This window comes from Felis catus, chromosome A2 (assembly GCF_018350175.1).
Source record: "Felis catus isolate Fca126 chromosome A2, F.catus_Fca126_mat1.0, whole genome shotgun sequence".
Lineage (NCBI taxonomy): Eukaryota > Metazoa > Chordata > Mammalia > Carnivora > Felidae > Felis > Felis catus.
In genome coordinates, this window is record NC_058369.1 from 92168025 (window position 1) to 92182752 (window position 14728).

At 39.7% G+C, this 14728-nt stretch overlaps 1 protein-coding gene across 28 annotated transcripts in view; it reads left to right on the plus strand.

Moving 5' to 3' along the window:
* Positions 1 to 12760, plus strand: part of ADAM22 (ADAM metallopeptidase domain 22) — a 239311-nt gene extending 226551 nt beyond the window's left edge. For 12 of the 28 annotated variants that reach the window (XM_019825419.3, XM_019825426.3, XM_019825428.3 and 9 more), the window contains 2 exons: positions 1958 to 2081; positions 6245 to 12760. In XM_019825419.3, the coding sequence (XP_019680978.1) occupies positions 1958 to 2081; positions 6245 to 6265 (145 nt within the window). In that variant the 3' untranslated portion in view covers positions 6266 to 12760. Of the gene's footprint in view, positions 1 to 1957; positions 2087 to 6244 lie in introns of those variants that run through there. The other 16 variants (XM_019825413.3, XM_019825415.3, XM_019825418.3 and 13 more) reach the window with 6 other exon arrangements.
* Positions 12761 to 14728: the final 1968 nt, after the last annotated feature.

Here is a 14728-nt window from a genome sequence, read left to right on the forward strand (position 1 = left end):
AAAGTAAACAAGATTTATTTCTTTGTGTACCTGACTAGCTTTCCTGAACTTGGGTTTCTTACCAGTAGTGATTAGGCTAAAAATCTGAACCCAGGTTAACATCCCTTGTTTTAGAAATGTGTATTTAAATATCTAAATACAAAAACTTCTCCTCATTCTACACACACTGAATATGTTTCTTAAAGGTCATAGTCATATTAGCAGTGTTTTCTTAAAATTAAAAACATCCTTAATTTCTGCATTAGAAAAAAAAATGCAGTAGTAATACACTGCCTTAATAGTCTTTCGAAGGATTTGAAGTACTTGTATTCTTAGTTTTACCCATCTGCTCTGTAGTGGGGAGCATCAGCACAAGAGAAGTCAAGTATCTGTGATATTATGACTATTCACACTGCTAGAACATTAGACCAGTTCACACTGGTCCTGGACATTTCCCAAAACTAGAGGAAGTGTTAGGAGTTACAGATTAAAAGCAAGTTAAAGCAGTATTGATTCTTACAATTGAGCAAGAAGGGTCACTTGAATCTCAGGACTTGTAGGAAAAAGTATTTTCAAACGTCAGCTTGAATTTGGTGTCTATAACATGGAAGCCGGTTTGAAGACTACAGGAGAACTAGAGCAAAGCGTAATATATGGATGGGAACCAAAATTTACAACAAGGGGGAAAGAAGAACCCTCTTGATGCCTTTGCATGCAGTGCAGTGGATCTTCCCCTGCCCAGCACCGCCCTGCTGCTGACACTCCCAGGCTGTCAGTCCCCCCCAGCAGGTGAGGTGCCTCCTGCAGCAATAATACCTGTGCTCTGACGTGGCTGTGTAACCACTTCAGTGGTGTGGCTCACAGCCACCAGGCACTGGGAGCTGAGCAGTCATAGATGTGGAGTGGTAACATTTGTGAATGGATAGGTACTGCTGAATCAGCACATCTGTTTCCCTTTGATACGGTGTAAGTGAACAAACTCTCAGCTGTTTTTTTGTTTTTGTTTTTTTTTTTTACTTTGAAGACAAGGTAACAGATGTGGGCACTTCCTGTGAGCTCAGCCTAGTCACACATATTACCACTGCACAGGCAGAATACAGAAGAGCAGAATACATCACAACTCATGCGTATCTTTCATACGGAATGTCTTCATGATGGAGATAATACACGTTATCTAAATAGGAAGGGTATTTGTGTTTTGTGTTCGTTTCAGTAAAATTCCAGTCACTAAAGTGTAGCCACCTTATTAGCATGACAAGTACATCCTACATGAGTTAGCAAGATCTACTTCTGTGGCACAAAACCCTCCCTGTCCAGAAATGCTGATTGTAGGGACTGATCAGACCATTTTTGTATGTTCTCATCAGACTCGTTGTTTGGCTGGAACTCTGCACTCCTTACTGCTTGCATGTTTACTAATTTATTATTAAAACCCCTCTATTTGCCTTTGTTCTTTCACAACTAACACACTGGCCTCTAAATGCATGAGTTATGTGTAAACTGGTGTGTGACTTAGCAACTAATAAATGTATCAATTGTATTGTATTTTCAGAACTTAAAAATATAATTGGAATTACTGTACTAAAACACTTTTTACATTAAGTGGTAAAAACAAGGCAGAATATTCCTATGTTGTACATTTAATTTACCATTATGAGCTCTTAGAATAATTTTGCCCCTTCTCCATTTTAGCTTTTTATCTGTTCTGTAGGAAACTTCATGATTGGCTTTTCTAGTTGAAGAGTCTGATTCTGTGTGCTAACATTTAAATAATCCATTGCAGTTATAACATTAGGAAAATAAAATTCCAGCATTCCAGTGTTGTGAAGAACAGAGAATCTCCCAGTAGTTAAACCTTTGCAGTAGTGGCCTATGAAAATTGCAATCAGAGGGATTGTTTTGAACCTACTTTTCAGATATTTGAAAGAGATGTTAGGCAGTCACATAGTATTTATTCCATGTGTTCTCAACATCTCAGGACTCTATCTCCTGCCAAGTCTCCTTCTTCATCAACTGGGTCTATTGCCTCCAGCAGAAAATACCCATACCCAATGCCTCCACTTCCTGATGAAGAGAAGAAAGTGAACCGACAAAGTGCCAGGGTATGTGGAATATACACTAATAGCCTCAGTCATTATCGTTTATCTATGAGTTCATGCTTTAAAAGAGAGAGCTGTTTTTCCTTCTTTATAAAAAAAAAGGGGGGGGGAAGATTTTCAAGATTCCATTGAAAAATAGAAGATTCTTGGGTTTGGGGCTCAGATTTATATTTGCAAATGAGTTTAATTACTGAATTAATTCTAGTGATATTTGGTCTGTTTTAATCATTCATTGCTTTGTATTTATATCTTTTATTATACTTCGTAGCTTCTACATGACAGCCTGGAATAAACAAAACAGAATGTGTTTTGTTTTTATCAGTTTTTTAATATACCTGGAAATGCCAGAGATGAAATAAACTAGCCTCATCTTCATGCCTAATTTGCTTACTCAGGCCTTTTACTGGCTAATAATACCCAATAGGACTTTAGAAATCAGAACCTGTGACAGAAAGTTAGACCAGTGGCTTAGAGGCAGGGTGGAATTTGGATACATATGAAAATCTCTAATATTGGGGCGCCTGGGTGGCTCAGTCAGTTAAGCGGCCGACTTCAGCTCAGGTCATGATCTCGCGGTCCGTGAGTTCGAGCCCTGCGTCGGGCTCTGTGCTGACAGCTCAGAGCCTGGAGCCTGCTTCAGATTCTGTGTCTCCCCTCTCTGACCCTCCCCTGTTCATGCTCTGTCTCTCCCTGTCTCAAAAATAAATAAAACGTTAAAAAAAAATTAAAAAAAAAGAAAATCTCTAATATTAAAAAAATACGGCAATGGGTATGGTAAAATTTAGCAACCTCTTATATTTTAAAAAGCCAGATTTATTTTACTTTTTTAACGTTTATTTATTTTTGAGAGAGAGAGACAGAGCACAAATGGGGGAGGGATAAAGAGAGACAGAGGCAACGGAATCCAAAGCCAGCTCCAGGCTCTGAGCTGTCAGCACAGAGCCTGACTCAGGGCTCAAACTCATGGACCGGGAGATCATGACCTGAGCTGAAGTCAGGCAATTAACCAACTGAGCCACCCAGGCACCCCTAAAAAGCCATATTTAAAAACACATAAGAACTGATTATATAAAAATATGGTCAACCATAAGTTTTATTTATTTATTATTTATTTATTTACTTTTTTTTTAATTTGTCATTGGGTCTTCACATAGAAGAACCAATTCCTTTCTACTTTATTTTTTAAATGAAGTAATATATTACTATAATCTAGTAATATAATTTAGTATTGTCTGCAGTGTTATATTAGCTTCAGGTGTGCCAGAAGTTTCCTTAAATACCGAGTCCTCTTTTATAACTTTAATTATGATTCTGCTTAGCCTCACAGTATTCCCAGAATACATCCATTATGTGAAATTTGAGAGGTAGTTGAATTTAGAGAGGCAGACTGGCCCTCAGAGAGGCTTAAATGAGAGATATAACTAAAGAATAATTACTTTTATTGGTATCCAAGTTCTGTTGTGGTCAGTTACAGTGTAATGTTGATCTTTTCAGAAATAATTTTGCAATAAAATAAAAAAAAAATGGAGCTTTAAAAGCCCGGGCAGATTTATCTGCTAGTGGGTCTCGGGTTCCTAGGTTTTTTGGTGTAGAAAGATATTTCAGAGCCTCTTTGATGGCTTAAGTAATGGGGTTCAAGGTATACACGAATCATTCAAATTTTAACTCGATCCACTCGCAGTCAGTAAGAAAACTCGCTAAAAGCAGATTAGATTACTATGATCAAAAAGACTTTAAAACCAAGCAGTGGTGTTTTGTGAATTACGTGACAAGTTAGCTTCCCGTGTTCATATGGGTAATGGTAAAAGATGGAAAGGAAGAAGAAAATTCCGATTCCCAGCCCTCAGCTTTCTGGCTGTAAAAAACAGAATCGTTAATAGGCATCCAGTTGTTCAAGACACGAGTATGTGGTAAAGAAATCCAACGCTGTCATCCTTCCTCAGAGAATTGTCAAAGTATAACACCCTACTTTTTACCTCTGATAAATTGTTTACATTGCTGTTTTGCTCTGTCTACTTGGGGATATTCTCTCAGCTGTTGTCATGCCAGGGTGCAGGTTATTGTTCCCACAGGAAAGCCCTGAAAATGACAGCTCCCCAGAGGACATGGCCGGCTCGTGGCCTCTTCCCTGGGATGAATGGGGTGACAGTGAAGACTGTAACCCCGGGGACAGTGTGAAAGGCCCATGGCTCCGTTCACCATGAACATCCACATGAGCACATAGCAGAATCCTGCAGAATAGGCAGCCCCCATCTCTGGGCTGCCTTGGAGGGCTGGGGAGTATCAAACAAGCAGATCTTTTTTTACCATCAACCCCTCCATTATAGTCATCTAGAAATTAGAAACGGCCACAGTCATGTCTGTTCCTAAAAGTGATGACTTGCAAAATTCTTCGCTCCTTTTTCCTCACTGGGATGATGGTGATCTTCAGGTTCCACCAGTGTCCCACCAGTGTCATCCCTCTCTTCCCCTTTCTGCAAGCTGTCACTAATTTTCTTAACCGTTTGAGAAAAAACTGGACTCACTGAAGCTGAAGCCTGAACCCTTTACCACTCCATACCATCATCTGAGTGTCAATCCAGCTGTTCTTACCCGGCAAACGTCCTGTTTAACCATTCATTTTCACTGTTCTCCACCAACAGGGGTCATTCACACACACAAACATCCTTAGAGTTGAGAGATTTGTCCTCCAAAGGGGGAGAACACAGGCGGCTCTACCATAGTCTTTGTGGAGTAGCCAACGTGACTATTGAGAACAAGATTTCCATGAAGATCCAAGAGAACCTATTATATAGGGAACCTACGTAGAAACATCCACATAGTCACTTAGCCGTTTCTCCTTTTTCTGTCCCAGAATCTCATTAGGTATACAATGACATGCTCTAGATTTCAGTAAAAATGGAATTTGGATTAATTTGGATGTAACTTAAGTCACACTGGTCTCTAGACTTTCTTTGTTCATGTTTATAAAAGTGTACCCGAATCATATTGCCTGGAAGCAATATTTTATCAGCCAGCTCTTCTTCGTCGTTGTCGTCATCTTCTTCTTCTTTTTTTTTAATTAGCCACTCTGGTGAGCTGAGTTGCATTCATATTTGATCATTCCAAAGTTGTTTATAGTCCATTAAAGCAATTACTGAATGCTGTAGAAATTAGATATGAACAGGACAGTGTACAGAACTGGTGGGAGAGGTAAGGAGGGGAAGAGGTAAGGGAAGTAAGGAATTGACATCATGCCATGGGTGCTTTGTTTCCTGGGAAAGGACAATTTTCTAGGAGACAGTGATGGATTTGGAGAACAGATGGCCTGGTCATAGGCCCACAGCAGTGATTTCTAAGTGGGTGGTAGTGGTATCGATGGAATCACACTTTCCCGAGGTCAGTACTTCTCAGTACTGGCTGTACATGGGAATTGTTTGAAGGGCTTCTAGATTATGCTGATGCCTGAATCCCACCCAGAGACCCAGAGAGATTTTGAGTTAGTTGGTCTGATGAGTGGCCTGGGCAGTAGGATTTTTAAAACCTCCTCAGATCACTGAAATGTGCAGGTGGGTCGAGAACCACTACTCTAGAAGGCCATATCAGAATCCTGGGGAAAAGGAGTGTATATATGATTTAAAAAAATAATATTTTAAATTATTTTATTTCATTCGAGACGTAATATTTAATCTATTCAAATTTTTGAGTAACAGTAAATGAAGATGTGACGGGTTTGGTATTAAAAGGTGGCAGTTGCTAACAAGATTGAAACACAGGTTTAGAGGAAGGAGAAAGCTAAAAATTAGAGCATTTATTTTATCCATTCATTAGATGTCATAAGAGTGTGCTTCTACAACCACATAAGTATGGATGGAATCACCAACTCTTTTTCATCTTTTTCATCTTCATAGCTCAGAATAGGCCTGTGTCCAGTGCACTTGGATGGCTCAGTAAAGCATCTGACTTCAGCTCAGGTTATGATCTCACGGCTCGTGGGTTTGAGCCCCACATAGGGCTCTGTGCTGACAGCGTGGAGCCTGGAGCCTGCTTCTGATTCTGTGTCTCCCTCTCTCTCTGCTCCTCCCCTGCTCATGCTCGCTCGCTCTCTCTCTCAAATAAACATTAAAAAAAATATGCCTGTTTTCCTGCTTTTATAATGTGCAATTTTGCTTTTCTCTGTTGTGCAGCTATGGGAGACATCCATTTAAGATCCACTGTTTACATGTGATACATCAAAACTGTTTACTTCAACTTTTATAGAAACCCAGCCTCACGGAATCACTGCAAATCTATCTGCTCTTCAGACAATACAGACCCTCTGAGATGCCACAGAGGAGAGGAAGCCGAGTCTCACGTCTGGATACCATTTTCTTTTTGTCATTGGCTTAGGATTTAACTGAACCATGAAAAGAACTACTGAAATGTTACACTATAACATGGAAAAATAAAGGTACCGGTATGTTAATGGATAATCCGCATGACAGATACATGTAGAAATCTCACTAAAATTAACTCATGACCCAAATGTAGCAAGTTTCCTAAGGGACAATAGTGGATTCAGAACTGACATTCTGAAGCACATCCTCATTGTAGACAGTAATGCTATGTGCATGAAGCTTCTGTTTATTGCTTTCCACATTTAAGGAAACAACATCCCATAATAGAAACTAGCATGCAGGGCTAAGGCATATAGGATTTTTCTGCAGGACTTTAAAGCTTGAGAGGCCAATATCCCATATGCTTACTCGAAACATGTATCTTTATTTTTGTTTTTTTACTTTTCATATTTATATCAGCATACAAGGACAATTGTACATATGTAAACATTTTTAAAATAAAAAAAGCAACTGTTACACACAAGTGTATTTTGCCAAATGCCTAAAAATAATCAGTAACAGGCACATCGTCATCATCCATCAAATGGTCTTTAAAGATGATAAACAGGTGATGTTGTAAATATAGTGGTCAGTGCCCTAAGTGTCTCTCTCCGTAATTGGTATTTGTCCTCCAAAACCTGTGATATCCCTTTAAGCTGTGCACAGCCTGGAGGCAGTTTTCTTGAGTGATTAATGAACCAGAGAAGAAAATGCCCAGCAAATCTGGGGCTTCCACATTGGCTGGGGCAGGAGCTCAGTAGTGTAGCCAGTCTCTGGCCTCCAGGCACTCACTCTGAAGCTGATGGCTGCTCCCTGGGAGTCCTCCAGCCAGTGTCTGCCTCGGCAGCTGTTGTCTTTCAGTATCAGAGCACGCCTAGTCTCACCCTGGAGGCCCGTGAGCCCCTCAGCAGCACGTCCTGCTGACCTTAAGCAAGTGTACCAAAGACACGTGAGACCGGGGCCCCTGATACATTGATAGCTTCCGACTTGCCGACACTCTAACCCTTTGTGGCCTCAATTTTTGTTCTTTGACAAAACTTTTTAGCTACCTTTATCTGTAAGATGAATAGCTTGTTTTAATAAAACCAACTTTTACACTGTTTATCAAGGATATTTATCATCAGTAGGATGTGAGTCCAACAGGTCATTCCGCACTGATGTGGAAGCAAGGTGATGGAGGTTCTACCAACTGGGCGGGAAGCCTCAACAGGCCACAGAGGGTTAGAAGAAACCTAAAGCCACAAGTGTGCGGCAACTGTGAAGTTACCCAAACATCTAGCAGGGGAAAAGATCTGACGTTTTGAACTCTTTTTTTTTTTTTTAAATCCATAGAAAAGTGAGAAATCTATGTTAAAGTCCCTTCTTTAAAACCAAAGTTGGATAGCTGTTACAACGCAGCTCTGTCATTCTAAAAGAAAACTTCCCCGGGAAAGACTACTCTAGTGAACTCCGAAATTGATGGGATCAATCCAATGCTTTGATGTGAAGAGTACTTCTGAATTTCCTCATTTTCTTTCCTTTGTCTTGAGAGGAATGGAATCTGCAGACAAGATTTCAGAAATATTCTCCTAAATTTGATCTCTCCCAGTAGTGTCCATGGTCAAAATCCATTTCATCTTCACATATAGTCATCTTAGATGCCCAAACTGAAGGGCCATGTTAGAGGCAGTATTTTATATTCTATGGTTTTTGTCTTCTGTAACGGACCTCTCTTCTGAAAGTCTTTGAAAATGTTTGACAAGAAATTTAATCACTCAAAACTATAAAGTGTTTGTAAATGGCATTTTTCATGACAGGAAGGGATGTGATTGTCGATACTACAATGAAATGATCCATCAGATTAAGATTTGGGTGAGTGTTGGGTGACGATGCCATGTAGCTCAAATGAAGGGCAGGAGGGCAGACAGATTTAAAGATGTAGCAAATAAAGTGGCTTTTGACCAAGATCACTTTAATGTGCACTGAATATTTTCTGGTATTGAGTGTATAAAATGCTAATGTTATAAGATTTATTTTGACTATAAAAGAGTTTATAGATTTGAATGTAAGGTACGTTGTGTAAATATGCTTCCTAGTTATGGTTACATAAACCCTAATTTGAAAGAATTTACAAATGGGGAGCTACTTGTCAACAGATTCCCTCCCATACACTTTCCTTACTTTCTCAATTATTTTTACATGAAAATTATTTCAAGTAAAAGTCATTGTAACATGTCTTTTGTAAGGCATAGTTATTTATAGTCAGGCTCCTTGATAATAACCTTCAGGTGGAACTGAATGAAAAGCATTTGTTTTATTTGCAGGAATATTATGATTTTATGGTAGCTTTAATGTTCTGTTCTGGGTATCTGCCTAAGAATGTTTGAATATTCTTACAGCCATTTGCAGAATTCTCTGACAAGTTTATAATCTTAGTGGATACTTTTGAGAAATACCTATATGGGTACTCATGGTTGGTATTTAGATGTATTAAATCTAAATATTTATGACTTTTCATCCACTGAAACAGGAAAATGGACCTATGGCACTAAACACAAGCACAGCATTAGAACTTTTTAATATATTTTGGAGAGGAACTTTGAGGTCATCAGAGTGGTTTGTATCACGCAACTAATATTTATAGCCCCCAGTCAATTATAGAACTCTGATGCCAAGCAGAGAAGAGTGGTTCATTGGCCTTTCTGTTCCATTGTATGCCTTTTTCTTTTCTTTGTAAAGTTTTTTGCATAGATAAAACTTCAGATTGACAACCGTGCTGCCTGCAACGGTCCATTTGTCCATAGACATTGCAGTATAGCAAACTCTGACTGAAACATTGAAATCTCTTTATTAAGAATGATAACAAGGGGGTGGGGGTAAGAGGGAGCCCCTGAAGGAACTGAGGTCAGACTTACCGGTCTGTTTCCAGCCAACTCTTTCTTTAGTCAGGAAGTAGCATCCTCCTCAGGAGTCCCTCAGCTGGAAAGTGATCCCAGGTCACGTGCAGTCTGTGGAAAGGAACCCACTCAAACAGCACAGCATAGTGAGGGCCTTCAGTTTACCTTAGTTGCTCTATAGTTTAAAGAAACCCAGGGCTGTTCTTTAAAAATTTTTGACTAATAAAGTAAATGTAGGGTTGAAATGCCAAAAATACTTGAGATAGGTGCTTTATTAAGTGATACTAGTTTCTTTTTCCCCTGGCTTTAAAAAGGCTTTTAAAATTGTCTTTATGTATAAAGTCAGTCTGGTATAGATTTCTGTGCATAAGATGGATAGAGTTTCTAAAAGAAGTTGCTGATAAAATTAGATCTTTTGTGCACTTCCCGAAAAGGACTATTTATGTTTGATTTTCATCACAGCCTTACGTTTCTGTTGTTGTTGTTGTTGTTGTTGTTGTTGATTCCCTTGCAAATTTGCATAATTTAAACTGTCAATTGTCCCAGATCTCTTTACCTTTTGCTTTTTTGGACTTTGTTCTTTACTTTTTAGTTACCTATGGGCTGGAGGAAATGCGGTATTTTTATGCCCTCCTTTACGAAATCAAGCGTGTTTATTTCATCCATTCTTCATTTCCTGTTGTCATGTACTTCTACTTTAGTGTTTTAATGTTTCCTCATGTTATTCAACATAATAAATCCTTACCTAAAGAGAAGACTATTTTACTTTATTTTACTTAAACGTAAAGGAAGGGTAGTTTATTGGGAGGACACTGAGTAGCTGGCAGTGCCGAGATGTGGCACTCAGTGGACTGAAGGAACGAAGGGTGGCCAGCCGCTTGCTGCCACAGCCTGACTAGGACACCACTGCCAGCTGCTGTCAAGGGTGCCCCCTTGGGCAGCATATTATAAATTCCATCCTACCAACTTGGTAAGTTGCCATCAGTTTTTCATGAAATGTTCTGACTTCCACTGGCGGCATAACATCTACATTTCAGGGTCCTGATGGTCCTTTTCCTTTCGCTTTCGTTTTCCCCTAAAACTGCTACGCACATTTTCGTTGTTGTTCAATGGAGTCAAGGTGAATTTCTCATTCTACTAGCTTAAAATATATAAAAGGCAGGTATTTCTGTGGAATAGGGCTTAATTTGAGGCTTGTTAATTTTTTGTTGTTGTTTTTCCCCTCAGTTATTTTCTGAATGGATAAAAACTGTTGATTTTGGATGCAGCACGTTTCCTCCTGGCATAGGAGCACTAAGCACTTTCATAAACAGCTTCCCCTGTTGGATTGTGAGGAGCCCACACTGCTCTTATGAATCCGTTAAGAGGCAGCAGCCCACGATCTGGGTGTCTGTATGCGTGTGTGCACACGTGCACAGCCGCATGTGCTAGAACTCTGGGCACATGCTGATAGCATATGATGTGCAGGCAGGTGCCTTTAATTCTGAGAGGAGCTTTCCCAGATGTTCATCAAATGAAGATACAGCAGGACTTTAGAAATCAGGGCATAGTATTTCTCTTCATGTTTTATTCATGGCTTTGTCAGAGCCCCTAACATGGAGCACCATCTGGTTCAGTTTATAAGTAGAAAAGCAAAACATTCAAAAACAAAAACCTGCCTGGCATTTTTGTCCTTTATCTCCAGGGCCTGACAAACAGTAAGCATCCTCCCTACGGAGTCTGAGAGATGCTTCCAAACCCTTCCTACTCCTCTTCAGTAGCTTGCCAGCCCTTTTCTCCTCACTGTCATGGAGGTAAGTCCCTTCTTGGCTAAACTGGCATTGGGGAGAACCACAGGGTGAAGAATAGGAGGAAGAGAGGCATCTTTAGTCTTCTCTCACTGGCAACTGGGCATGGATTATGCAACATTTAGAAGTCACTAAGAGATTGGTCTTCGGGTATATTTCAGGATGGAGGGGGGATAGAAAGTAGTGAGCCTTGGGAGGTCACGGGGTATTTAGTCTTGACACAGGAGCAGAATGGAGACGCACATGAACCCAGAAGCCAGGTGTGCAGAAGGTGATCACTGGAGGTGTGGTGGGGACAGAGGGGCTGAGTGCCTACGACAGACTGGTATACTTTGCAGTTTTACTGAGTGTTGGCTCTATAAATACTTTATGGGCCCAGTACATGTTGGCCTGTCACCCTTGCTCAGTGTGTCCCTATTGAATTGTTCATAAAACCTGTATTGAATGGAGACGTACTTCAAGGCTGGCAGAGTTTTGCTCCAGGGCACCATTATTTCATGTTTTTAGGTATCTTTAAAATCAAAACCAGGGAAAATGTAGGGTGGCTTTTTTTTTCTTTTTTTTTTTTTTTTTTTTACAAAAAGGCATACAATGAGACTAGCAATCTTAAGATAATGCACTTACAAAATCATCAGTAAAGTTTTCAAAGAGTTTATGAAGAAAAGGACATTTTCCTCTCAAGTTAAAAAAGTGTCAGATGTGGATTTTTTGTGTTGTAATGGTCAAACTCTAAAGTAATGCAAATAGCCCCCAAATCTTTAAACATAGCGGTGCTAAGTTATACCAGATAACACATTATGGAAAGTGCTGATATGAATTAATAATTTATTCAGTTATGATACAAGAGTTCTTGCTAAATTATACATGTATATCACTGCCTGATTAGAAACCCCACTTTCTTTTCTAATCTAGCACAAAATCTGTGATTCTACAGCTAGTCTTTTTAATGGGTAAAAATTACCCAACACCTTTGTTTTATATGGGAAACTTTTTTTTTTTTTAACACTAACTTCTAAAGTGCTTAACAAAAGGTTTATTCAGGATAACTAAGCACGTATGTCCTTTTTAAACTTGCTGGAAGAGACTTACCCCTCCAATCTAGCATCCCAAAAAGACAACTTCTTTTAGGAACTGGGCATTCTAACTAAACATAGCAGCTTATATGTTAGCCAAGGTAGGTCTGCGCTAGTGTTTTCCACAACCATCATCTTAAGGGGTGATGTCCATCTACAGATAGTGGAAGCCACTTCATGGGGAAGTGTTATTATCGGCATGATTTCACTTTTGGTAACCAGGTAATCCTGTGTATATACCTAAGATTGGCTTCATTTTAATATATTCTCTCTGCTCCTCTGCACTTCAGGTCTTAAGCTATTTTAAAAATTGGGTTTTGGCAATCACCAACTGAAATGTTTATGGCAACTGCTTTCCTGAGCAAGCGTGATGTGTTTTATGGCTGTTCAAATTAATCAAGTTGTTCTTATATTGTAGGTATACAAAAACCTTAACTGTTTTTAAAGGTCACTGTAACTTGAGGTTTAAATTTCTGGCACAATTTTATTTGTATTCACTTCTGAAGCTAAAAAGATACCACAGTTTTCTATGTTACTCTCATTGTAACATCAATAAAGTGACTTTCAATAAAAGATTTTATGTTATTTTGATGCCTGACTCCCTTTAATTCTGTTTTTTCTCCCGATCATGGTTTCTCTTTCAGAAGCATGAGAAGTACAGAGATCCTGTAGCAAAGCCTGGTTGCTCACTTTGTTGGACAGTTTCCTCAGCTGAGTGACAGGTGGAGTCTCCCGTTATCCACTTGCCTTGCCTCATAAGCACTTCCTCTCTGACCCTAACATGGATCTGTTTCCTGAATCCTGACCCAGAGCCCGGGCAGTGGTGCTTATTGAATAGAATAAGTTCACCTGTGTTAGACTCTAAAGCATTGGGCCTTGGATGCACTTGGCTTAGGTTCAGGAGATTCACTGCCTAAAACACTGGTCCACCTAGCTGTTTGTCTCTCACAGAGCCATTTCATCCTCTGGTCTTAACCTTGACACCTGCTGTTTCCTTGCCTTCAGCTCATAGTCTGCTGAGGAAAAAAGTAGTTGTAAGTAGTCAGACTACTGTTTTTTTTAATTATTATTTTTAATGTTTATTTTTGAGAGACAGCAGGAGCGCAGGAGGGACAGAGAGAGAGGGAGACACAGAATTTGAAGCAGGCTGCAGGCTCTGAGCTGTCAGCACAGAGTGCGATGCAGGGCTCGAACTCCTGGAGAGTGAGATCATGACCTCAGCATAAGTCAGACGCTTAACCAACTGAACCACCCAGGCACCCCCCCAGAGTAGTTTTAACGTGAGAATAACAGAAGTCATTGACTAGAGTTTGTATGTTTATTAGATTAAAAAAATTTAGGATTACATATAGCTCCATTTCTTTGTAATATTTTAGGCATAGAAGAATTCAGATGAACACTGAAACAGTAACACACTCAGGTGAACAAAAGCAAAGTCTAGTTGGGATAGCACAAGTTTTAGCTCACATGCCTCTCATGGACAGACAGTACCACCTGGAGCATCATGCTGAAATGCAGTCTCACCTCCACTTTGGCTCAAAGGGAGAGAGGACTGTGGTTAATTATACAGGGCTGCTGTGGTATAAATCCGGCTTCTGCAGCCACATTCCAATGGAGTGCGTCAAAACTGGTTACATATAGGTACTTTATAAATCATGAATCTCCTGAAACACAAGACTAACTCACATTATCTCCAAAGATGAGTTGGCATTTTTTGAGGAACTTCGTCTCTAAATAATTGAAGTAGTCAAGCTCGGGCTCACAGCTTGACCATACTCCAGCTAGATGCTTTTAAGAAGAACAGATCAAGAAACAGTTTTAAGAATTGGGTGAGACTACACTGGAAGTATATAGTGAATGAAACACAGAACCCAACATAAAATAGGAATAAGGCAACCTGAGATTCACTTGTAATGAAGACTTTGGCTGTAATTGAAGAACACGGATGGATATGTCAAATTTGTCAAGGGGAAGGAAACGTTCTAACTGTGGGGACATACTGAAGACGAGGCTCCACACTTTTGGAAAGACACTATGAAAGCAGAAGTGGAAGAGATAAGGAGATTGCTACAAGGTATCAATAATTAAAACAAGTAATTGAATGTTTCAAGAGACACGGTTTTGCAATACTTGAGCATTTATCCAAAAAGCAAATTCAGAACCATGATTGATGCAGCACCCTGTGGGACTTACCAGAGCAGAAGGATAGTTCAAACATGGTCTGTAACTTTGGGCTAGTGTAGGCCTTCTTCCTTATCACATTAGGGTCACCCAGGAAATGACCATTTCCTTTAACTATCCCTTCCTTGTGGGATCCTAGTGAGTCTGTTAAAGCACTGGGGCTTTAACAATGAGTTCTCTGCCTCCTGGTCCTCTGACCCTTCTTTAGCCCTTTGCTAGAAAGCTCAGGCTCAAGCCAAGCTTTATGGTCTCACAAACAGTGTATCTGGAGTGAAACCTAGAGACACTGTAATATAAAGCAGGCTGCCTCACATATGTAGTCCAGGTGTGAATACTTGACATACTTAAGGCTAAATATTTATAAATTTAATATATTTT